Genomic DNA, 24,208 nt, shown 5'->3' with positions numbered 1-24,208 from the left:
CAAATGTTTGTGATTCATGGGGGCTGCCATCTTTGTCATGGGGGCAGCCATCTTTTTGGTTGAAAGGAGGTGACAAGGAGACATAGTTCCAACTATCCTGTGTCCTGATTACCCCTCCCAGCTGCACACGCTAGGCTTTAAAAGGTCAAATTCAAAATGTAAAAGAAAAAAAAATTGCACCAAAAACAGCAGAACGAGAACAACAAAATCAGAAATCCCATCATGCTTTGCACAGCATCAGGGGAAAAAAGCCCGGGCAGTTTTCTTCTGTGCAGCTAAAAATGAGGCTTGTATAAGAGAAAGTTCTGATGCTGTGAAACTGTTAAAGAAACACAAAGCCTTTTCAGTGCTGCTGAGTTGATTTTTAGTCCGGAGGTTCACTTTAAAGTGAACCAGAGATGAAGCACCCTCAGGTATTTTACAATATATATCAGTGGGAACATTAGAGAACACACCTACCCTGCTCTCTGTTTCATTCTTCACTGCTCAGCCTGCTTGTTATAAAATCCCAGACTAAGCATTCAGTCTGGCTCAGGAATCATTATAGCTGAGTCATAACAGAAGAGCCAGAAGGGGGCAGGCTTGGACTTGAAAAGACATCAGAGAAGACAGACTCCGCTATAATGATTCCTGAGCAACGCCAGACTGAATGCTCAGTCGAGGATTTTAGCAGTGAAGAATGAAACAGAGAGCAGGGTAGGTGTTTTCTCTAATGTTCCCACTGATATATATGGTAAAATACCTGAGGGTGCTTCGTCTCGGATTCACTTTTTTAAGTTGCAGTTATTACCACACAAAGGGGACACATCAGATACTGAGAACACTATTCCTTCATTTCTGCCACATGCACATATGTTATTGGATCATTTTTATTTTTCAAAATATGAAACCAAAATATAGCTCTTTTTTTTTTCATCTACTTTTAGGACTTATTTTTTTATAATTGAGATGATGTTTTAGTTCACATTCATATGGAAATATAGACCATGTGTGACCCCATACTTAACCAAACTACCACACAATAAATAATGGCTTCCACTAATTCTGTTCTTGTAACCCACCCATGGGGATATTCCTGGAAACTCTTAATAGTCAATGTATAAAGAAAATCCTGCCATCAGACTGAAAAGCTGTGCAAGGCAAGCTAAGAACTGTACTGCAGCCATATAGAGTTGTAACCTGGTGCCAGAGCGCCATCTACTGCATAAATATGAAACGGTCATTGTAGAAAATCTGTTGACTTCAAGACTTCTAAAAAAAAATGTATAATTCTAAAGTGATATATCACTCTTGCTTAAAAAAAACTCTCATAAACATATCAGTTCTGCGAAGATACTTGAAATTTAAAAGACAACTATAACAAGAGGGACATGGAGGCTGTCATATTTATTTTCTTTTAACCAATACCAGTTGCCTGGCTATACTGTTGATCTATTTGGCTGTAGTAGTATCTGGATCACACACCTGAAACAAGCATGGGGCTACTCCAGTCAGACTTAAGTCATAAACACCTGATATGCATATGCATGCTCAGGGTCTATGGCTAAAAGAATTAGAGGCAAAAGATTAGCAATACAGCCAGGCAATGTGCATTGTTTAATAGGAAAAAAAAATGTGAGCCTTCATATCCTTCTCAGTTCAGGTGCCCTTTAATGTTCTAAAAGATTTGCGTATAATTTTGATTTCATTAGCAGCTAGCTATACATTTCCACAAAGCACATACTGTTCTCATTTTAGACTGAAAAATGTACTGTTTCAGTACAGACAACTCTAGTATTAAATCTTCTTGTATTAGCAATCAGCCACACAAAACAGGAGGTCTTGTTAGTTATATACCGGTACCTCTCTTGCTCTAACTGAGTGGACACACCTAAGTTGTCGGACTGTGTTTGGATCATGGTGGAGGGGCTGGGTGATAATGTGCTGAGAATCACAGTACACAGAAATAACCAGAGCTATGGAGTCAGAGTAATTTTTTGGTACCTGGAGTCGGAGTTGGTGGTTTCGTAAACTGAGGAGTTGGAGTATTATTGTACCCACTCCATAGTCCTGCAAGGGCTGTGGAGTTGGAGTGTGTGCGTATATATGCTGTTTGTTTGTTTATATGCGCCAATAAATTTTGGTATATTTTTATGACACTGTCAAATATAGATTTTTTTTACTCCTCCACTTACATTTATGCTTATAGTTATTTATTACCTTGAGTCTGAGTCGGTGGTTTCATAAACTGAGGAGTCGGAGCCAGATGATCTTTGTTTCCACAGCCCTGGAAATAACACTTGCTATTCTAGCAATGTGTACAGCTGACTCCCCCCTTCCCTTCAAGTCCCACGCCACTTCCCGAGGATTTCTTCTACCAATGCTGGTTTAAGGTGCCCTGGGGCAAACTTAATTAGGGCCCCCCCCCCCCCCGCGATAGCTCCCCCATTATGATAGTCCCCCCCCCCCCCCCAACCGATGGATATTTCCACACTGCTCCCCGGGGCCCCTGCCCATTAGCTGCATACTCACTTGTCCCAGTGCTCTCTGCCTCTTTTCTATCAAGCATGTGTTGTGTGTAAACACGCGCCACATACAGAAGAGGTGGACAGCGTGGCTGAAGACTGCCCGGAGGGTGTAGCCAGTGCCCGCTGGGACAAGTGAGCATGAAGATAATGTGCAGGGGGAGCAATGCGAGAGATGACCTGGCAGGGCCTAGCAGCAGTCGCAGGATTTGGGGCTATTCCCCCCTTTGCTTGTTTGCCTGTATGTCAGCGCCGGCCCTGTAGAGGGTCACAGAGGGTCTCCTTCATCAGATAAGTGCAGACATATGTCTGCACTTATCTGATGAAGGGGACCATCCATGGCCTCGAAACAATTGTCATGTTGTGTTGACACTTGCAATAAGGTATAAATATCCTTGAATACCAACATTGGTCTGCTAGCCAACCTTGGACTTTCTATGTTGAATTGATGTGGCTTTTGCATCCAGGCTACGCACCCAACTTCTAATGGTAAGGTGTGCTTCTCCCAAACCTCATATTGTACTATGGTTACTTCCACTGGGCATACCTATAGACCTGGTTACTTATACTGGGGGCACCTGTTTTGGGCGAACTGTTGTCAGATTCACTGTATTTTTGGGGAACCTCAGCTGCCAGATTAAGTGTATTTTTGGGAACAGCTGCCAGATTATGTGTATGTTGGGGAACCGCTGCCAGATTGTGTAAATTGGAGGAACCGCTGCTTCCAGATTATGTGTAGTTGGGGAAACCACTGCTGCCAGATTACATGTATTTTGGGTGATCTGCTGCCAGATTACGCGTATTTTGGGGAACCGCTGCCAAATTATGTGTATATTGGGGGAACTGCTGCTGCCAGATTATCGATTTTGGGGGAACCACTGCCATATTATCTGTATTTCGGAGGAACTTCTGCCAAATTGTGTGGATTTTTGGTGAAATGCTGTCATATTACATGGATTTTGGGCAAACACTATGGCAGAGCTCAAACTTCCCCAACAGAGCTGTTACACCACTGCTAAGGTCATGTATATTTGGCCCCACCCATGATCATGCCCACATTCTGTTGCATGACCACACCTATTTTTCGGAGCAGGGTTTTTTTTTTTATTAATGTAAAATATCTGTTGTCAGTAAATTATTATATCTTTGTAAAAATGTGACAGGTTGGCAACAGTGGTACAGGGCCCCATAATCTCCTATTGCCCGGGGGCCCCATGACTTGTCAGTCCGCTCCTGGAGTTACTTTACACTTTTAATGTTAAACGCCTGTGGGAGTGGGAGAGTGAGATATTTAATATACATGAGGCAGGAGAGAGGGATTAAAGGCTTCAGAGTATTTCAGGTTTGTAAATAACAACAATTACAATATTAGTTAGTAAATGTCTCGCAGCAGTTGTGCATCTTACCACTATCCTCCTTTTTAAAGTTGCATGTATTCAATCATTTTTTCTCTATTGTCAGGATTTGCACAAGAAGCTTCCACCAATCAGAGTGCGAATATGACGGAAAGTCCATTGGCTGCGACAGGTTCATCCATTGAGAACGCCACACATTTACAAGATTCAAGCACCAGTGTGACGGCGCTGGCTGATGTCACACATGGAGAGCAGCACAATGAGGGCGTGGCAGCCACAGACCCCCATATAGCCAAAGATTCATCTACAAAGCCTGGACTGGAATTCAGCACTGGGCCGCCTGTTGTCACCAGATTGGTGCAGGAGGCCTCCACTGACAGTGACGTGACCTCCGATAGTGCATTGCACACTGATCCGAAGCCCAGAGACCCAACGGGGCCAAACTTTACCCAGCCACCTCCAACCACCCACTTACCTAGACTGGAGGATGCTACAACAGGTGAGTGGGCCATGCTTCCTGTGCAATCTGCAATCCATTACAGGAAATTAGTCTTAACTATATGGAAAGCCTAATCATCCTTCTCTTTCCACAGCTGACACAGAACATTTATATCACACTTTTCTCCTGGTGGACTCAAAGCCCCAGAGCTGCAGCCACAAGGATGCGCTCTATAGGCTGTAGCAGCGTTAGGGAGTCTTGCCCAATGTTTCCTCACCGAATAGGTGGTGGCTTACTAAACAGAAAGAGCTGAGGTTTGAACCAGAGGCAGAGCCCTTCATCGGTACACTATCCAACCAGTAGACAGCTAAAGAAATAAATCTTGGCTGGTGGATGTTGGGTGGGAAGAATACACAGCAGGGGGCCATTTGGAAGCTTTGAGGCTGTATTTTAGTCCAAAGATATGATCACCTGATTAATTTAATATCCTCATCCTGTCTTCATCCACAAGGGTATTGGTCAGCCCTCAATCTAACTGTATCATGTGGTCCATCATTTGTAGTACAGCCTTTTTTTTTGTACAGAATTACTTCTTTGCCATTTATTTTATTTATATAGCGCTGACATATTACGCTGCGCTGTACAGAGTATATCTTGTCTTGTCACTAACTGTCCCTCAGAGGGGCTCACAATCTAGTCCCTACCATAGTCATATGCCTATGTATGTATCGTGTAGTGCATGTTTTAAAGTCTAGGGCCAATTTAGGGGGAAGCCAATTCCTTATCTTTATGTTTTTGGGATGTGGGAGAAAACTGGAGTGCCCGGGGTAAACCCACACAGACACAGGGAGAACATACAAATTCCTTGCATATGTTGACCTGGCTGGGATTTGGTTGGTTCATTGGCTATATTCATTAGCATGTCTCCCATTTGCTATGCACCAAGATCTGCCCAGTCACACCCCCACAGCTCAGCGGCTGCCAACTTCTTGCAGATAACACAATCAGAGGAAAGAGGCGCCCTGGGATGATAAAAGCGTTTAAAAACGGCTAAAAACAGTAGAAAGTTTGAGGTGTCTTACCTCAATGACGAAAATCTCTGCAAAGTATTACAAAAGATTTTTATTAGCACAAGCGGCCTCCTACCATTTTTGTCTTGCAGATAACAACTTCCTTCTTGCAGAGGACAGCTGTTGGGATCATAGCCTTATTTTCACACCTAGCAATGCCGGATTTACAATTTTTCCACTACATTTCTCTCTATGTAAATATAAAAATGCTTGCTTGCTTTTTGCTTGGCTTGAATTTGGTTTTCATTGAGTGTTGCTAGACTAAAATCCTGGCAAGGTAATCTAATCTTTGTGCACCCTTGGATTTACTTAGCTGTTTGCCCTTGGCACCCCCCTATGCAGTCAATAATGCTACCTACTAAGACTCACTCTGATTAACATTGAGATAAGTAAATACACATCCAGTTTCATGTAGAAAGATACTCTAGCCAAGTATGGGCAACCTGTGTTTGCAGATAGTGCTATAGGGGCATCATAAGATTTTATGAACTATTTACTCATCTTGTGTATTTCTAGAGACTACCACCAACCACACAGAGAGCCCACTGCTTCTCAGCACAGCCTGGGTACCCAGCACTGAAACCCGGCTCAGCACTGAGAACCCACCAGAGTCTGCTCAGCCTGAAGCTACAACAGCCAGACCTCACCCCAACTCAGCATCTACCATCACTGCCAGCACGCTTGTCACCACCACCCTGACCACAGCACAGCCTACCAGCCCTAGCACACTGACCACCCCAAGCACTTACACCGCCAGGACCGCCGTACAGAGGGACCCGTCTGGGCTGGAGGTGGGAGGTAATAAAGGTGAGAACCATTATGAAGATATGTCACTCATAGACTTCAAGGTTGCTTTTACAAGCTGCTGAGGTGACATGGTGGTGGTCATGTGACTACAGAACTGCTTCAGGCCTCCTTTCCACGAACTGTTAAGCTGTGTGCTCAGCAAGCAGTTACCAAGCAGAAGTAAGCCGTTATCATGCAGCAACATGCAGTTGCTAGGCAGCAGTGAGCAGTTGTGAGAGTTTGAGAGGCATTTCACTGCCTACCAACAGTCGGTGGAAAGGAGGCCTTAGTCTTCTAAGCTGTTAATTATGTTTGTGATAAAATTCCTAATTTTCCATCATGGCTAATGACGGTTCTGTCTTTGTGAGCTTACAATCTGAAGGGATATGGAGGAAAGACAAGGTGGGTTAGTGAACAAGCTATATATTGGCTGTCACTGCAGGTGTGTCCTCGGTTATCTTAAATCCTCACTTTAAAAGGTGAGTTATAAGGGTGCATTTAAAGGATTCAAGAGTTGGAGAGTTGCAGATATGTTGTGGGAGGGAGTTCCAGAGGAGGGGAGAGGCCAGTGAGAAATCCTGTAGAATCGCTCTGAAAATCTGCATCAAAAACCTCTAGCATTTTGCGGATCTGCTAGAGGTTTTTGGTGTGCATTAGCCCTTATAGAGGAAGAATCCTCTCATTCTCCTGCAGAGTACCTGCACATCACTGTTAGGCCCAGTGCACACCAAAAACCTCTAGCAGATCCGCAAAACGCTAGAGGTTTTTAAGCAGATTTTCAGAGCGATTCTAGGCATGTTTAGAGAGATTTTCTAAACATGTCTAGCATTTTTTTGAGCATTTTTGTGTAGCAGATTTCATATATTGTTACAGTAAAGCAGTTACTGAACAGCTACTGTAACAAAAACGCCTGGAAAACCGCTCTGATCTAGTGTTTTTCAGAGCGGTAGGAGCATTTCCTATACTTTACATTGAGGCAGAAACGCATCTGCAAACCGCAAAAATGCTGCAGGAGCCCCGTTTGCGGTTTGCTAAAAACCTCAGACCGCTGGTGTGCACCATCCCATTGTGATACATTAGCCAAGTGTTTTCACAAGCGGCACCGGTTTTGAAAACGCTACCAAAAACACTTGGTGTGCACCAGCCGTTAGATGTATCCACAGTTAAGATTGCCTAGTGCACGATTGACATTCTTGGTTCCTGTCTGCACCTTCTACATGTACTTTTACCAAGGACTAGTTTTGATTTCTTTTTAACAGCTACTCTAGACCTATATCCTAAGTTTAGTTCAATTGAATCTCTGGATGTAGATAAAATAACACAGAATAGAATGTCCCCAACACATTGCCTGTTAAATAAGATTCACTGGAACCCCATATCAGCTGGGTTCCGGTGTGTAGCTCCACCCTGTTGCAGAAAATGGCCCTGGACTTTCCTTTATCAGATATAGAAAAGGTAGAGGCCTTTTTCTGCAAGGTGGCAGGGAACATGCCGGAAGCCAGCAGATGTGGTGCTCCGGTGGATCTTATTATACAGACAAGGGGCTTGATTCACAAAAGCGGTGCAAAGTGTTTGCACGCCAGTGAAAAGCCCCTTATCACGCCTAAACTCACTTTAGGCGTGATAAGAAGAAACTCGCGCGAAGTTACCGCGCGTAAGTGCGCGCGCAGCACCCGACGCTTCGCGCGAAGCTCCCATTAAACCCTATGGGACTTTGCGCGCGTACGCGCGGTAACTTCGCGCGAAGAGCAGGAAAAAGCGGTGATAACTCAGTGGTGAAAAGGTCATCACGCCTAAAGTCTTTTAGGCGTGATAACTGGGTTATCACCGCTTTGTGAATCAAGCCCAAGATGTCAGGCATTCACATTGGCAATGTCAGGCTGGGATGGCTGACAGGGTAGAGTGTCAGCTCCTGGCCAGGAGATTTTTGCTCCCAAAAGCAGATGCAGATGTCATCTTAATATAGTCTTTACATTCCTAAGCTTTGCCAGTGATGAAATGCCTTTTACATTACATACTTTCAATCAACAAGATTGTTATATGCAAATTAAAGCAGTCCGAATCGAGGAGTTGGAGTCGGTGATATCATAAACTGAGGAATCGGAGTTTGAGTAGGTTGATTTTTGTACCGACTCCACAGCCCTGGACAGAAGTGAGAAGAGAGATGATTGCTGATTTGTTTTTTGATTTTTTTCTTTCACTCAGATCTGCCAAGTTTCCATTCCGGGAGCAGCTCCAACCCTTTGTTTGTCATGATTGTTTCTGTCTTTACCATTATGGTGGTAATGGTTGTCGTGGCGGTTGGGTTTCATCGGTACAAGAAAAGAAACCGGCGCACAGAATTCAGACGCCTTCAGGACTTACCAATGGTGAGAGATGGAGAGTGTCAGTGAACCAAACTGACTGTATTCTGCTTAAGCCAGTGTAAGACTTGTGTGGGTGGGCCAATTGAACAAAACAAGAAGGAACTAGAGTCACCCTCAGGATCCCCATCAGTGCTATCAGCGTTCTTGCAGTTCCTGCTATACAACAAAAGCATACATAATGGGAACTATCAGGTGGAGAGACGGATGCACACACACAGTTAGGGCCCTTTTCCACCAGCGCGTTTGCGCTGGCTGAATCGCAAAACCGCAAACCGCTAGCGATTTTACAATCGCTACGGTTTGCTTTTTAACATAGGAATCGCGGTAGGTCATTTCCACAACCGCGATTCGCTTTTGTCGGGAACGCGAACGCGCGGCGGAGCGATAATTGCCGCGATTTTGCTATGCAGTGCATAGCATAGCAAAATCGCGGCGGCGAACGTCGGGGAATCGCCGGTAATTGCGATTCAGCAATCGCTAGCGTTGCAAGTGGAAAAGGGCCCTTACTGTTGTCTGCAGAGATCAGGACCTAAATCCCATGGGCGACAGTCTGGTATTGCTAACCTATAGAGGCTTCCATACTCATGCTAGATTCTCTGTAAGAGGCTTTATCTAGAGCAGTGTTTCTCAACATTTTATTGGTATGTACCCCTTATAAAACCCTGTACTCACCAAGTACCCCTTAACAAATACATATTTAATCGTAGTACATGATAATTGGTTCTACACAATTTCCAAGCATTTACTGTTGCTTTTAATTAGAAAAAAATACTAATTTGGTGTTTATATAGGATTTATAATTTTCTAAAACTCTAAATTTGTTACTCTTGATCAAGTATGTCAAGCCTGAGTACCCCCTGGAACCATCAGAAGTACCCCCTGGGGTACGCGTACCGCATGTTGAGAAACTAGGATCTAGAGGTTGCTCTATACCTCCTTGGATTCTACTGCCTGCCATGTGAGCATAGTTGGTGCCTGACTTTATACTATATCCATAGGGAAGTGTAGGGCAGTCTCCAGCTAAGTGTATTCCCAGTGTTTGTCCTCTGCTGTGTATATCTGATTGTGGAGGTTTTCATACCAGAGTAGGCACTACAGGTACCAAGAAAACCTTGATGAAACGTTGTATCCATCTATAGCTGTGTTCAAGTGATCTCACCATTCTATTTGAGATCTGTGCTTGTGCAGACATTGTGCAAGGGAATTGGAGTTCCTTTTTGTTCTGTAATGTAGAGCGATTTTGACACCTGACCTGAGTTGGAGATGTGTTGTAGGAGGGAGTTTCAGAGGAGGAGAGATGCCTATGGCAAGTCTTGTATACATGAACGTGAGGAGGTGTGTCTACTGAACAGAGGAAGGTGGTTTGCAGAATTTAGGTTTCGTCTGTTATGGTGAAAGATTTTGAGTGCAGTAGCCCACTCCAGAAATGATTCCACATAACTAATATCTTAAACTTAGGAAACTGTGAACCTCACTTCAAGGTTTGGTGGGCTGCTATAAGTTAGCAGAAGCGGATTGAACGAAATAAAATGTTTTCTATGCACTGTCAGTGGTTGATGGAGGATGTAGCAAGACATAGGAGTAACTTCCAAAGCACAAAAGAGAGGATTTGGATGGTTACAAAGGTTCCTGTAAACATTGGGCAGTAGAGTAAGTTTACAAACTTGCAGATCCCAAAGAGTAGACCAGGGTAGGGAAATCGGGGTTCAAATAACTACCTTTATAGAGAGTTTATTTTTCAACTCCATAAACCAAACCTGCCTTATATGGCGAGTCAGATCACTTTTAGTGCAGCCGTATTTAGTTGTGATTGGACTGGAAAGGAAAGATTGTGCTGGCCTTTGATTTCTGACAATTTCTGATTTTCTCTCCTGGCAGGACGACATGATGGAAGACACACCACTGTCACTCTACAGCTACTAGATGACAACACACTCCACCAGCCTTATTTTGCACAAGACTTTTACATTTAATTTTCTTGTGAGCACTGGGAGCCCTGAGGCACAAGTAGTTGCCCTCTGTCTCTTTGCTCCCATTGTGCCTTCCCCTCCCTCCCTTCCCCAAGTTTGAAGTGGGCCAGGACCTCGCAGTAATTCCAGGGCACTCTGCCCATCCTTGCCAGATGGTTTCAGCCACCACACAGCGCAGATCTGACTACTGACTGAGCCAGTTCTCTCATGATGAAAAAACCCTCCCTGCACTGCCATGTTAGCATCACTCAGAGCGGTCTGAGTCAGATGAGCGGCCTCTTCCCAATACTGTGCTCTGTCGTACTCCAGCTACTACATCTGGATAGGGCTGAATTCTACAGAGCTGGAACCACAGAACACACCTGCTGACTTTCTGCGTTCAGGTTCCTTTTAGAAAGTGCGGATATCTTATCACCCACGGCCCAGATAAAAATTACAATCACATCCCTTGATTCTATTTTGAAGCCAAATGTTGTTTGCGAGTTGCCCTTTTGTCTTGTTGTTTTTGCACTTTGGTGTAACTACAAACCGTTATTGTGAATGTTTTACTTGATCTGGTGCATTCCAGTCTTCTTCTTGCTGCCTCCCCACCTGCCACGTGCTGTAGTCGGAAAGATTTCACATTTATCCTCAATGTAAATATGGATTTCGGGGGGGGGGGGGGGGGGGGGGGAGATGTCACGCCAGCCTTGGGGATCTGTTTCTTGTCTGCACTGGTACTTACAGCAATAAAACCCGTCTGGTATTTGCACGGAAGTAAATTAGAGGACATTCCAAAGGCCATAAACTTTACGGTACTACAACCTCCACCTCCTGAATGACTATGAAGTTATGGCTGTCAGACGGTTGTACAGTGAAAGACGCAATGAATACAGAGGGACACCTTCTCCATGGATAATTGTCACTACTCACAGATTACAAGCCATTCACCTTGTCAGTATGCTGGTCTCTATGGTGTGATTCAGCTAAATGCAAGGGATGGGGAAGCTAGCTGTGAGTGGTATGTGTTGACTGGCATTGATAGTCTACCCGGGATGTTGATGTGGCCTTTGCCTGGATGCCTTCCGAGAGAGAGTATTGTCTAGTGCCCATACACCTGCTACCAGATTCACCATCCAATTTGCGAGAGAGATCTATTGCCTGCCCACACACTGCAGAGAGATTTCTATTGGAAATCATCCTAGCATTGCCGGCTGGGCCGCACCCCAAATATTTGCTTCTTCCCTTGGCATGCTGTGTTCCATGTTCGTCTGTCACTTCTCCTTGCCTCCTGTGTCCGGTGTCTTCTTGAATTGCCATTGTGAGCACCTGTACCACGACAGTTCCGCATGTAATGACATAATGTGGAAGGGGACACATATCTGGGGGAGTAGACCGGCCGGAGGTCCATCGGTCAACGGGAAATCCGGTGCTGTTGTCCCCTTGCACACAATCGATCAGTTTGTCATCAGGTAGCAGTGTAATGTTTGTAAATCAACTGCTTAAAATTGGTCAGTCAATAGCTTTGCATTGAAAATATTTTAGGAGCATTCAATCAATCTGCGTGGCACAGAACTCATTTACTTGCAACACCACTGCTCTCTCCAATCTTTGCTGACTTCTGTCATGTAGATAGTAGTAGACAGGATTTCCATTGAAATGAATGAGGAGGCCCACTGCAGCGCAGTGCCACCTGGAGAGTGGAGCAAGTGCAGGTACTGCTTTGGGTGCTAGGTGTAGGTCCATGCATAAAAGGGTAAGAACAGGCGAAAGTAATGATCCAGTAGCCTTTTGGGGAGGCGGTTAGCAGAGGTCTGACTCACAAATGTGTATTCTGTAATAAAAACTGAATGTAGTTAAATATCCAGATATCCTGATCCTGGGGAGGAGTTTTCCTCTGCACAGCTGCCTTCCTGTTAGTACTCACAGTGCTTTGCACAGGCAACCTTTGTTTCTTTTGCACCAATATTTGTGAATGTTAATAACTCATTTACATTAGGTAATCTATAGTTTAAGTTTATTAATCTGTTTAAAAAAATTGTTGACTTCTCACATATTGATCTTCAGTGTGTAGATGCAGTACAATTACCATCACACTTGTAGATTGCGCCAGCCAATGTTTGCACTCAGGGTACTAGCCATCGACACGCCAGATGCCGCCATCTTGTTTTCCTTTGTATTATAAATAGGAACCTTTTTTTTGCCATATTTGCACCTCTGTTTTGATGACTTGTGAAAGTTGTTCTTTGATTAATTTTTCTCTAGTTTTATTACCGGTTGAAATAAAATGTTTATTTTTCCCCAGTTTTGTATTTACTGCTTTGTATAGAACAAGATGGTTGTGCTTATAACAGCAACGGATCAAAGAGCGAAATGTGAAGTAAACAGAGACAATCCCAATTACTTAGGGCCCTTTTACACAAGCAATTCATAGGCAGTAATAAGCCTGTTGAATTCGTTCAACTGCTTGCTGCTGCCTGGTAACTGCTTGCTGAGCACACAGTTCAACTTCCCATGTGAAAGGGCCCTTAGGGCTCGTTTCCACTGTAGGGGTGCGGAATCGCCTGGATTCCACCGCTGAAGAAATCGCATGCGGCTGCGTTTCCGCATGCAGATTTACCCGCGATTTCGCATGCGATTTCGCATGGCAAGGAGCCATGCGAATTTAACCATGTCACTGCCTGTGTTAAGTTCCATTGGCTTTCATGCGAAATCGCGGGGAAATCCGCATGACAAAGCCGCATGCGATTTCCCTATTGAATACATTAGCGGCGATTCGCCCGCATTCCTGCCGCACACGAATCGGTCGTGCAGATTTTCCCCGCACCGAAAAACGCCGCCACACACGTGGAAACAGCCCCATCCACTAACATTAAGTATGCGAATCCGCATGCAGTGCCCGCATGCGGATTCGCTATAGTGGAAACGAGCCCTTAAAGTAAACCTGTAACATTTACAGTAGAATCACTTTATAGTAAACTATTGACCTTTTTTACTTATCCCCAGCACTCAGAAGCCATTCTCTGCCAGGAAAGTGTGTTATGGATGTCATTCCTTATCAGTAAGGGTTACGCTATATTCCCAATGGATATTCCTAACTGGAGAGATATTGTCACTTGCATAGCACAATGTTAACTCTTTTAGACTGAAAAAAAAGAAAAGGAACACAGCATAGTTATTTGTATGCTTGCCATTGTACATACATGTCTGTCTCATTATGTCACAGGGTTCCCTTTAAGTAGAATCATTCATTTAACTAACTGCAGGCTGAAGCCTCTCCTCCCCCAGGTCATTTTGCTGAGGGGATTGTGTTGCATGCTGGGATGACTACACAGGCTTCCAGAATCGCAAACAAAATTGCCGTATTATAGCAGGTGTTTGTGTTTTTAAAGATGATGGTAGCCTGAATTTGATGCAGCAACCCACTTAAAAAATGTAAACAATGTTGGAGGAGTAGCTATATAATATTGTATTTTATTTTTATGGTGCTGTGGGTGCAATATGCTTTTTTTTTTTTTTTTTAGTTTGTTTCCTCTTTAAAAAGATCAGACGTTCCACAGATATTAGTTGTTGATACGGTATAAAGTGCAGACATTGACTTCTCTTGTAAAAAAAAAAAAATCCACCTTGGCCACACCTCTTAGGCCTCCTTATTGGTTCTTATGCTACGTACACACATGCGACAACGATCGTTCGTTGAGAACGACGAACGAGCTTTTAATTGATGAAAGAACGACCTGAGTAAAGTTAGTTTTTAAATGTGTGTAACGATCTAATCGTTAGAACGAACGTTACATCACGTAAAGCAACTATTGCGCCTGCGCATAAAAATGAGAAGTTTCACAGAGAAATAGTGAAATGCGCATGTCAAGCCTAGTACGAACGACCGTTTGCAACGATGTACTACTTTTGCAAACGATCGTCGTTGGGAAAAATCCGCCAAGACAGAACTTTCTTTTGTAGCGATTTGGCTCGTTCGTCGTTTGCCTTAATAGTCGGTGGTTCGTTTTTTGTAACGATCGTCGTTGGTAAAGATCGGGGAACGATCGTTACAAACGACTATAGTCGCATGTGTGTACGCACCTTTAGGCTTCTTTGACACGATGGCTGAACTCCATACTTGCCACAAAATTCAGTCTCTAACATGATGGCCAATGAGCATCTTCTGGCTGCACCCAAAAGGCAGCATTGGCTCAGATTTGCACCCATGTGACAGACACCTCCTCACCACCCATGTCAAGTGCCTAACAGGTCCACAGGAGAAAATGATGATGGCGGACAACCCACCGCCTGTGTGAAGGAGCTTTATTGTGGTGAGTAGGTGGCCAGTACTCTGACTAAAGTTACCTGTCTTACCAGCTCACGCAAAGCAGCAGAGTGCTAAACCACCCCGGTGAAATTAAACCTGTGATGAAAATAACATAGCAACTGCCCTCTTTATTCCACCTAAGTAATGCCAGTTGCTTGAGTCTCACCCGTGGAATCAACATGTCTCCTAAAAAAGTTCCAGATCTGTTCTCAGTTATCTAATCACTAAGTGTTAGGATCAGCATGACAGTCAACTGGCAGCACAGTGACGCAGTGGATAGCACTCTCACCTTGCAGCACTGAGTCCCGGTTCGAATCCCAGCCAGGGCACGATCTGCACTGTGTTTTTATGTTTTCCTTGTGTCTGTATCAGTTTCCTCCCACATCCCAAAAACATACAGATAAGTTAATTGGCTTCCCCCTATATTGGCCCTAGCCTACGGTACATCCACTACAAGATACATACATAGACATAGGATTAGGTTGTGAGTCGATCTGAGGGATGGTTAAGTCACAAGACAATATACTCTGTACTGCGCTGCGGAAGATGTTGGCGCTATATAAATAATAATAACTGGCATTTTTTGAAAAATAAATATGGCAGTCTCCATATTCTGACTATTCTGTGCTTTTAATGCAACGGTGCTAATTGCAGAGTCTGATACATAATTTACCCCCAGCAGCTGTCCATCTGTGCAGGATTTGTGCATACTTCACTCCGCAGCCAGGCTAGAAGGAACCTTTGGCATAAACCATCTTATTTTGTGTCCAGGGCTTCACACTGAACCACTGATCTGACCAATTAGAAACGCAGCACATGATATACCCACACAGGGCAAAACATTGGGAAATTGAAAAAGGGGTTTATTGTCCCTTTAATGTCAAATTATTGCCACCTGAATAATAAAAATACCAGCTGAATATAAAAAGTATGTCTATAAAACCTATCTTTAGCAGCAACATAGAAAGCCGTTATCTGTACAGCACCGTTCTGAGCCGTTCTTTGCTCTGGCATTATGAGCCCCTCAGATTGAGATTGAAGGGGAGTTATGCAGCCGTTGGCATCACTTCATAGCCTTGCATATGTTCCTTGGCTTTGGCAGTTCCAGCAGTCTTGTCATGAAAACAGATTGTTTGTGTGCCGTATATAAAGCCAGTGTGCAAGATGTAAGAGTCCTCAGTGTTCACCAGAGAAATCACGGAATGAAATTACTGGTTTATTGCACTTTCCCCAAGGGGGTCATCAGAGATCACTGAAATTAAGCTCTGGTGGACTGTCAGAAAATTCATCCAGATCATCACTGACATCCTTATCACTCTGGTTGCTGTTCGTTCTCCACTCTCTGCTGTGGCTGGATCTGTCTCTGGACCCTGGAGAACAAAACATAATGGCAGCAGTTACAATGCAGCATAATCTACTGTCCCCTGTGCCGTCACCCTGGCAACAGATCTGTGTTCTCTAAGTGGACAGAAAATATTCCAAACATGAGCAGAGGTGGCTGGCAACTGCCTGTGGCCTGGACTGTGTAGGAGCTGCAGATGTAGGAGTTGAGGCAGGATCATGCAAATTTTGTATGAACGTGTATGCAGCTTGAAAACAGACGAATCGAATCCCGCCGGGGTCCATTTTCAAGTTACTTGGGATTATTTTACAGAGGTCCTTTAAACACAACACAAACACAGCGAGGGGAAATTGGGCCTTAGACTATGATGGACATACTGTATGACGTAAAGCACTACGGTAAATGTCAAAAAAAGGAAATAAAAGGCTCCAGATAATACAAATTATTAGACATTTACACTTTGCCCCACCGCCAGACTAGAAGGAACCTTTGGCTTATTGGCATAAAGCATCTTTGATTTTGCCTCCAGGGCTTCTCATTAAACCACTGATCGTCAGAAAGGATTCTGACTGGTCGGATCTATGGATCAGTGACAAGCCCTGGCAGGAGAAGGGCCCCCTTTAAGTAGTGTGGCAGAGTAGGCAATGTTAAAACAAGGTTCAAACAAGGTTATAAGAAGACCCCTGAGGATTGGAATATTTGGGACAGCTCATTCAACTTTGATTATTATTATCAAGTCATAAAGCATGTTCAGGAGGTGCTGAATTTTCCCACCAGAAAGCACCCAGCTTTCATATACAAGGAGGTACAGCACACCTCTATAGGCCACATTAATACACACTTGTTACATAGGGAAAATGGGTACCTCTAGAAACTGTGGGGACACTGAGGCTGTATGAAGTCTCCTCTGAGCTGATGTCAGCCAGGCTGAGCTGGGAATGTTCATCTTCTGATGAGGACAATGATGTCGATTTACTGACCTTCTGCTTCCTCGCTGACTTGGTTCGTTCTGCAGACAAAGAGAACTGCCTTCAATATACAGGGTATGTGCAAGGAATCATGTGACCAATGTCAGTACTTTCATTTACACCATGTACTGGTATTCTCAGAGCTGCTGCTAACTGCTGCCCTATTCACAATATAATGTTAAAATGTATCTAAGCACAAGAAAACGTTTGAGAGCAAAATCTGTAGGCAAGTTCCACTCACAAAGACATTTCCACACATACCTTGTTTACACTGGTCAAGCTGTTTTGCAAAGATAATGTCTGTTTTCACTGTCAATTTGCTGTGCTGACCCACAGTGCTGATGCATTACGCAAGATGTTCATGGCGAGGTTATAAGCAAACATTTTTTATCTTAATGGATAGATATCTAAAAGGCAGTTGTTATACGCACGGTATGGACGCAGTGCTGTGCGTGCTGTGTCAGGTGCGCATGTGTGGCAGGAACGCATGGGGGAGGGGGAGTGGCGCAATCTGTAAAGATCTGGGGGATTACTTTAAGAAAAAGGGTTGTAAGATTTGGCAACTTTGGTTACCTGTAACAACCATCCCTGGATGTGTTTGGCCACTTTGAAGTGTTATGTACAAGGAGCTGACTGCTCATTCTCAAATGTTTCAACAATATTTTAGGCCTCTTTTCCACGAACAGTTGAACTGTGTGCTCAGCAAGCAGTTACCAGGCAGCAGTGAGCAGTTGTGAGAGTTTGAGAGGCATTTCACTGCCTATCATCAGTCTGTGGAAAAGAGGCCTTAAAAAAATCCATATAAATTAAAGGATACCCGAGTTGACATGTGACATGATGAGATAGACATGGGTATGTACAGTGCCAAACACACAAATGACTGCTGTTCCTTTTTTTTTCTCTGCCTGAAAGAGTTAAACATCAAGTATGTAAGTGGCTGACTCCGTCCTGACAAGACGTGACTATAGTGTGACCCCATGGATAAGAAATTCCAACTATAAAACACTTTCATAGCAGAAAATGGCTTCTGAGAGCAGGAAAGAGATAATAAGGTCAATAGTTCATAGATTTTAGCTCTGGCATACTTCAATGAATGTGTCATTGAGCAAAAACAATAAAAAAAGGAGTTAAAACTTAAAAAAGTAGATTGAAATATAAAATAAAACTGGAATATCTTAAAAAGTCATTTTTAGGAGAAGGAAAATAGATACAATCGTTTATGTTCACCTCGGGTGTCCTTTAAGCCTTAAAGGACAACCAAGGTGAAAATAAACTGATGAGAAAACAATTGTATATATCCTCCTTCTCCTAAAAATGACTCTTTTTAATATCCAACAGTTTTATTTTATATTTAAATCTAGTTTTTAAGTTTTTACTGTTTCATTGTCTCTGCTCAATGACACCTTCACTGAAGTATGTCAGCTAAAATCTATGAATTATTGACCCTTTTTATCTCTTTCCTGCTCTCAGAAGCCATTTTCTGCAAGGAAAGTGTTTATGGCTGCAGTTACTTATCAGTCAGGGTTATGCTTTAGTGTGACCCAGTCTGACACGGTCCGGACCCAGACAGAAACCGTCATCTGCATAGCTGATGTTTAACCTTTTCAGGCAATGAAAGAAAAAAAGGAACACAGCCTAGTTATTTGTGTGTCACACATGTCCATCTCATCATGTCACATGTCACCACGGTACTCCTTCAAAGAGAAATCGTGACCAAGAATTGAACTTCATCCCAATCAGTAACTAATACACCCTTTCCCATGAGAAATCTATTCCTTTTCACAAACGGATCATCAGGGGGCTCAGTGTGGCTGATATTGTGGTGAAACCCCTCCCACAGTGTGATGTCAGGACCATGGTCCTGACAGCTTCCTGTCCGTGAATCTCATTGCATTGTGGAAAATAACAGCTGTTTACAGCTTACCGCAATGCAATAAGAAGTCTAAGGGACGTTCACAGTGAGACGTTAGCGTAGCATTGTAACATGTACTGTGGGTTACCACTAAACGCACATGTTACCGGGTACAGGAGAGCATACTTTTCATTGACTGTATGCTTTACTGTACCTACTTTATGCAACTTTTCGGTTGCGTTAAAACTTTACAATGCAATGTCCTAATGTGAACCTAGCCTAAATCAAACAATGATGCAAACTTGTACCCTAAATCTAAAGAGCATGCTGGTGAAGCTAATCTCATTGACCGGGGAAATAAATGTCTGATGTGAGAAAAATCACAATCACCTAAGAAGGGTAAAGCCTCTGGATCCTAATGAGGCTTCCCTTGCTGTCCTCTGATCCCTGCTGCCGCCTGCAGACCCTCCAAAGATTACAGAGAAGGGCTTGCTGGTAATCCGATCGGAGCTGCGCTCCTCTTCAAGCCTGTGTGAGTTCGGCCTTGCCTGCAGAGTAAGCTGGAGCCATTCGTGCACAAGCTGGATGGTCCAGGAGCGCCAACGGGGGACCAGAGTACACAGTGGGAAAACCCATTAGGATCCAGAGGCTTCTCACTCCTTAGGTAAGTGCGTGTTTCTCTTAAACACACATTTTGCAAATGCCAAGTCCAGCTTTATCATACCAGGAACTAGGAGCAGAGTGTACACTGCAGACCCTCAGTGTGAATTTCAGCTGAAACCCTGTAAGCCCTCCAGCTTCTACTCACCCACTCTGTCACTCCTGGAGGTCCGGGCAGAACGTTTCCCCTCCAGATGCCTCATCTCTTCCTTCAGATCTGCAATCATTGACCTGTGGATGGATAGTAAAGGGTGAAATTCTCATCTTCAGTTCCTCTTGTGATGCAAGTTCTTCATTTAGGATAAAAGCCTCAACCAACATGATGAGATATCAATAATCTTCACTGCAGGCCAAAGTGGAAGATGCAGTAGGACTAAATTAAAAGATTATTAATATTATAATTAAATGTTATTAATCAACAGGGCTGCTCAAATCCGGAACTGGGAGACATCCGGATAGTTCTATCCGGATACCTCCCAGTAAACCTGTGGGGGGGGGATCTTACCTGTCTGACGTTTTCTTCGGTCCGTCCCTCGGCGCCTCCCACGATGCAGTCCAAGCGGCGATCACGTGATTACAAACACTTCCTCCTTTCGGGTTGAAGGAGGAAGTGTTTGTAATCATGTGACGTGCGTGCAGCACATCATGGGAGGCGCCGAGGGACGGACGAAGAAGACGTCAGACAGGTAAGATTTCCCCCCCCCGCCCAGGTATACTGGGAAATATCCGGATAGCAACTATACGGGTATCTCCCGATTCCGGATTTGAGCAGCCCTATTAATCAAGTGCTAACATATTACACACCACTGTACAATAAGATGGGGACACAATACAACATCAAACAATATAGCATGGGGACATTAAAGCGCTAAGCAATGGTACACAAAATAGTGAAATAAACAATGGTGCACAGACTGTAGGGATACATATAGAAGATGAGTCACTGAGTCCATATGGTGGCGGAGAAAAGCCCACATGGAAGAGAGCCCTGCCAAAAAGGCTTACAAACTAAGGTAGAAGGAGTAGGACACGTTAGGGAGGGGGTGTCAGTTAAATGATAAAGGTACTATAAGCTAAGAATGAGTGCTGTGTCTGTATACATTTAAAGAATGTTCTCGCAGGGTCCCCTCCATAGCAGCCGCCGACCCAGCCAGGTAGGTGGCCTCTGCGAAAGTGCACCACACCATGCAGCTCGCATCTTCTGCCCCTGTGCAGAACGCTCCTCGCTACACAAGTGCAATTGAGGGTGGCACACTCACACATGCGCAGATGCTGCTAACCTGGCTACAGACGGGATCCCTGGAGGAAAGCTTAGAGCGGAGCTGCAGCGAGGGACACACAGGCTTCCAGGGGTTGGAGGAAGCCCCAGGTAAAGAGATCTGATTTTTTCCCAGTTCCCTGATGTTTCCTTTATGGACTATAGTTTAGATATAACTTGTAAGCTATTGGTAAATGCAAAGATCGTTAATATTTACACATTAATTGCAGAAAAGGGTGCCTGAGACAGCTCTGACATCAGCAGAGTAATAATTCAAGCAGTTTTTTTTTCTCATTGGTTTTCTAAACGGCCAACGATAGGGCAGAAAATCTGAATACAGTACTATAGCTAGTTCCTATGTCAGAGTTTGTGGCAGCTGTAAGCAAAGTGACTGAACTGTGCAGCTCTGCTATTGGAAAGCCAGAAGGCAAGTGACTAAAAAAAGGCAAGAAACAGCAATATAACATTCTTATTTCCACAGCAGTTACTTTATGGAAATGTATCCCAAACTTGGGAGTCTGAGTAGTCAGATGATGATATTGTTGCTGTACAGATCAATTGCAACACTGTCCAACTATACCCACATTTCACAGGCTGTCATCAGTGACCTGTCTAGAATGTGCAGGACAAGATGACGGTTGGAATCACCCCAACCCTATAATAGCTGCAAAATGTGCTGTGCAACTTACAGCAGGCTCAGAAATCCATTCATTCATTCATGCAGTGAGTTCTAACTAGAGTTTGTTTTCCATCAGGCTCCATGCATTTTACAGACAAAATGACATCAGAATCAGAATCAGAATCAATTTATTTTCGCCAAGTAAGTTTGCACCTACAAGGAATTTGTCTTGGCAGTTTGCTTAACAAACACAAACAAAAACAATACAAGGACAGACAGTGTGAATATTACAAGTTAAGGACATTATGAGTATAGTGGCAGTAAGCAATGTGAGAATTGTTCATGTTTAGTTCTGTGCTGATTACTTTCAGTCCTAGCAGCTCTAACGTGGTTCCGCATTAAGTATGGCTACCGCTTGAGGGAAAAAACTGTTCCTGTGTCTAGAGGTTTTGGTAGCGATTGACCGGAATCTTACTCCTGAAGGCATGCGCTGGAAGATGGAGTGAGCTGGGTGAGAGGGGTCAGAGGCAATTTTGGTTGCTCTCTTTCTGCACCTGCTAGTGTAAAGATCCTGCAGGGAAGGTAAGCTACAGCCAATTATCCTTTCCGCTGATCGGATGATGCGTTGCAGCCTCCCCTTTTCTAATGCTGAGCAGGAGCCGAACCATACAGTCATAGATGATGTTATGGTTGATTCGATGATTGCAGTGTAGAACTGCACCATTAGATTTTGAGGTAGGCCAAACTTTTTCAGCTGCCGTAGATGGTACATTCTCTGTTGTGCTTTCTTGACAATAGTGGCAGTGTTGTTGTCCCATTTTAAGTCGTTTGAGATCGTGGACCCAAGAAACTTGAATGACTCTACTTGGGTTATTGTGGATCCATTTATGGTTAAGGGGAGGTGCTGGGGGGGAGATCTCCTAAAGTCTATTAACATCTCCATGGTTTTGAGAGCATTTAGTTCCAAGTTGTTGCTGCTGCACCAGGAGGAAAGCTGTCCCACCACATGCCTGTATGCAGACTCATCCCCGTTTTGAATGAGACCAACAACTGTTGTGTCGTCTGCAAACTTCAGAACCTTAACAGATGGATCTGTGGAGATGCAGTCATTGGTGTAAAGTGAGTACAGCAGTGGGGAAAGCACACAGCCCTGGGGTGCACCAGTACTGACTGTCAGAGAGCTTGATGTGAGTTTACCAAGTCTAACACGCTGTCTTCTGTCGGTTAAGAAGTCGGTTATCCATTTGCAGAGGGATTCAGGTATATGTAGCTGGGAGAGCTTGCTGTGCAGCAGTGATGGAATTATGGTATTAAATGCAGAGCTGAAATCTATAAATAAAATCCTGGTGTAGGTTCCTGGGATATCTAAATGCTGTAGTACATAATGCATACACATGTTCACGGCATCGTCTGCGGATCTGTTAGGCCTGTAGGCAAATTGCAAAGAGTCCAGCAGGGGATCTGTGATGGATTTCAGATAAGTCATTATCAGTTTTTCAAATGCTTTCATGACCAGTGATGTTAACAGGCCTGTAATCATTTAAACATGCAGGTTTTGTTTTTTTTTGAATTGGTACAATAGTTGCGCTTTTAAAACAGGCAGGAACAATTGAGAGTTCTAGAGATGCTTTGAATATGTCTGTAAATACAGGCGCTAATTGGTCGGCACAGAGATTCAAGCATTTCGCAGACACAGCGTCTGGTCCCATTGCTTTCCTGGTGTTTTGTTTTTTGAAGAGTCTGTTTACATCTGATTGGCATATTGTTAGAGCATGCACATCTGGGGACAGGTCAATAGATTGTGTCTGGCCTCCTGTGTTGTGTAGTTGCTGAGGCACCGCAGGGGGTGGAGACGTTGGCTGGCAGGAAGAGTGTTCAGTTTGCCTGTGGCAGAGATGCAAATTGACTTGTTGTGTTTGGCTTTTGTTGGTAGTGTCAAACCTGCAATAAAATGTATTCAGCTCATTTACAAGCTGCAGGTTATGTAGTGAGGGGGGAGGAGATTTCCTCCTGTAGCTGGTAATTTCATGTAGAGATTTCCATATTGTGGATGAGTCGGCGTTAGAAAATTTTTCCTCAAGTTTTTGTGAATAATCTTTTTTTGCGTCGGTAATGGCTCTCTGCAGTTTGTATTTCGCAGCTTTGTAGAGGACTTTATCGCCTGTACGATGTGCCCTTTATTTGTCGAAAGAAACAGAAGCAAGACATGGTTTATGACAAATAAATGGCTAAGAGGTAAGTACTGTATACACAATAGATTAGGCATCAAATTAAAGTAATTTAAAAACTATAGGCTATCTAAATCAATTGTGTATCTAAATCAGTTGTGATTGAACATTGATCAGAAAAGACACCCTTATAATTCCAACACAAGTCAATCAGCATTGTTCTGTAAACTGCATGGCTCTGCACTATGTGTGGTTCTGTACTCTGTGTTGTTCTGCTGAGATCTGATTAATAACAGAGAGGTGCAAGGTGATAAATGATAACTAGTAACTCTAGCCAAACACTGGTCGATTTGCCATCAGATTCGACCAACAGATAGATCCCTCTCTGATCAAATCTGATCAGAGAGGGATCGTATGGCTACCTTTACTGCAAACAGATTGTGAACCGATTTCAGCCTGAAACCGTTCACATTCTGTGGTGGTAGTGGTGCTGCCGCCGCTCTCCCCAAACCCCCTCCCCCCCCCCCCGCATACATTACCTGCTCCACCGGCGCGACTGCCCC

The 24,208-nt window shown here is 43.8% G+C and overlaps 2 protein-coding genes across 4 annotated transcripts in view; one reads left to right on the top strand and one right to left on the bottom strand.

Annotated features, from left to right (window-relative positions):
* LOC137520920 (mucin-7-like) overlaps nucleotides 1–11,131 on the top strand; it is a 94,835-nt gene extending 83,704 nt beyond the window's left edge. For both annotated transcript variants that reach the window (XM_068239508.1, XM_068239507.1), the window contains 4 exons: nucleotides 3,966–4,358; nucleotides 5,885–6,175; nucleotides 8,360–8,523; nucleotides 10,399–11,131. In XM_068239508.1, coding sequence (XP_068095609.1) covers nucleotides 4,004–4,358; nucleotides 5,885–6,175; nucleotides 8,360–8,523; nucleotides 10,399–10,443 — 855 coding nt within the window. In that variant the 5' untranslated portion in view covers nucleotides 3,966–4,003 and the 3' untranslated portion in view covers nucleotides 10,444–11,131. The remainder of the gene's footprint in view (nucleotides 1–3,965; nucleotides 4,359–5,884; nucleotides 6,176–8,359; nucleotides 8,524–10,398) is intronic.
* A 4,563-nt stretch (nucleotides 11,132–15,694) lies between these two features.
* Nucleotides 15,695–24,208, bottom strand: part of CCDC159 (coiled-coil domain containing 159) — a 34,152-nt gene continuing 25,638 nt past the window's right edge. For both annotated transcript variants that reach the window (XM_068242523.1, XM_068242522.1), the window contains exons 10-12: nucleotides 19,749–19,831; nucleotides 16,986–17,129; nucleotides 15,695–16,148 (exon numbers count right to left, since the gene is read on the bottom strand). In XM_068242523.1, coding sequence (XP_068098624.1) covers nucleotides 16,021–16,148; nucleotides 16,986–17,129; nucleotides 19,749–19,831 — 355 coding nt within the window. In that variant the 3' untranslated portion in view covers nucleotides 15,695–16,020. The remainder of the gene's footprint in view (nucleotides 16,149–16,985; nucleotides 17,130–19,748; nucleotides 19,832–24,208) is intronic.

This window comes from Hyperolius riggenbachi, chromosome 6 (genome assembly GCF_040937935.1).
Source record: "Hyperolius riggenbachi isolate aHypRig1 chromosome 6, aHypRig1.pri, whole genome shotgun sequence".
Lineage (NCBI taxonomy): Eukaryota > Metazoa > Chordata > Amphibia > Anura > Hyperoliidae > Hyperolius > Hyperolius riggenbachi.
The sequence above is the reverse complement of the archived record's forward strand: the minus strand, read 5'-3'. Positions and strand labels throughout refer to the sequence as shown.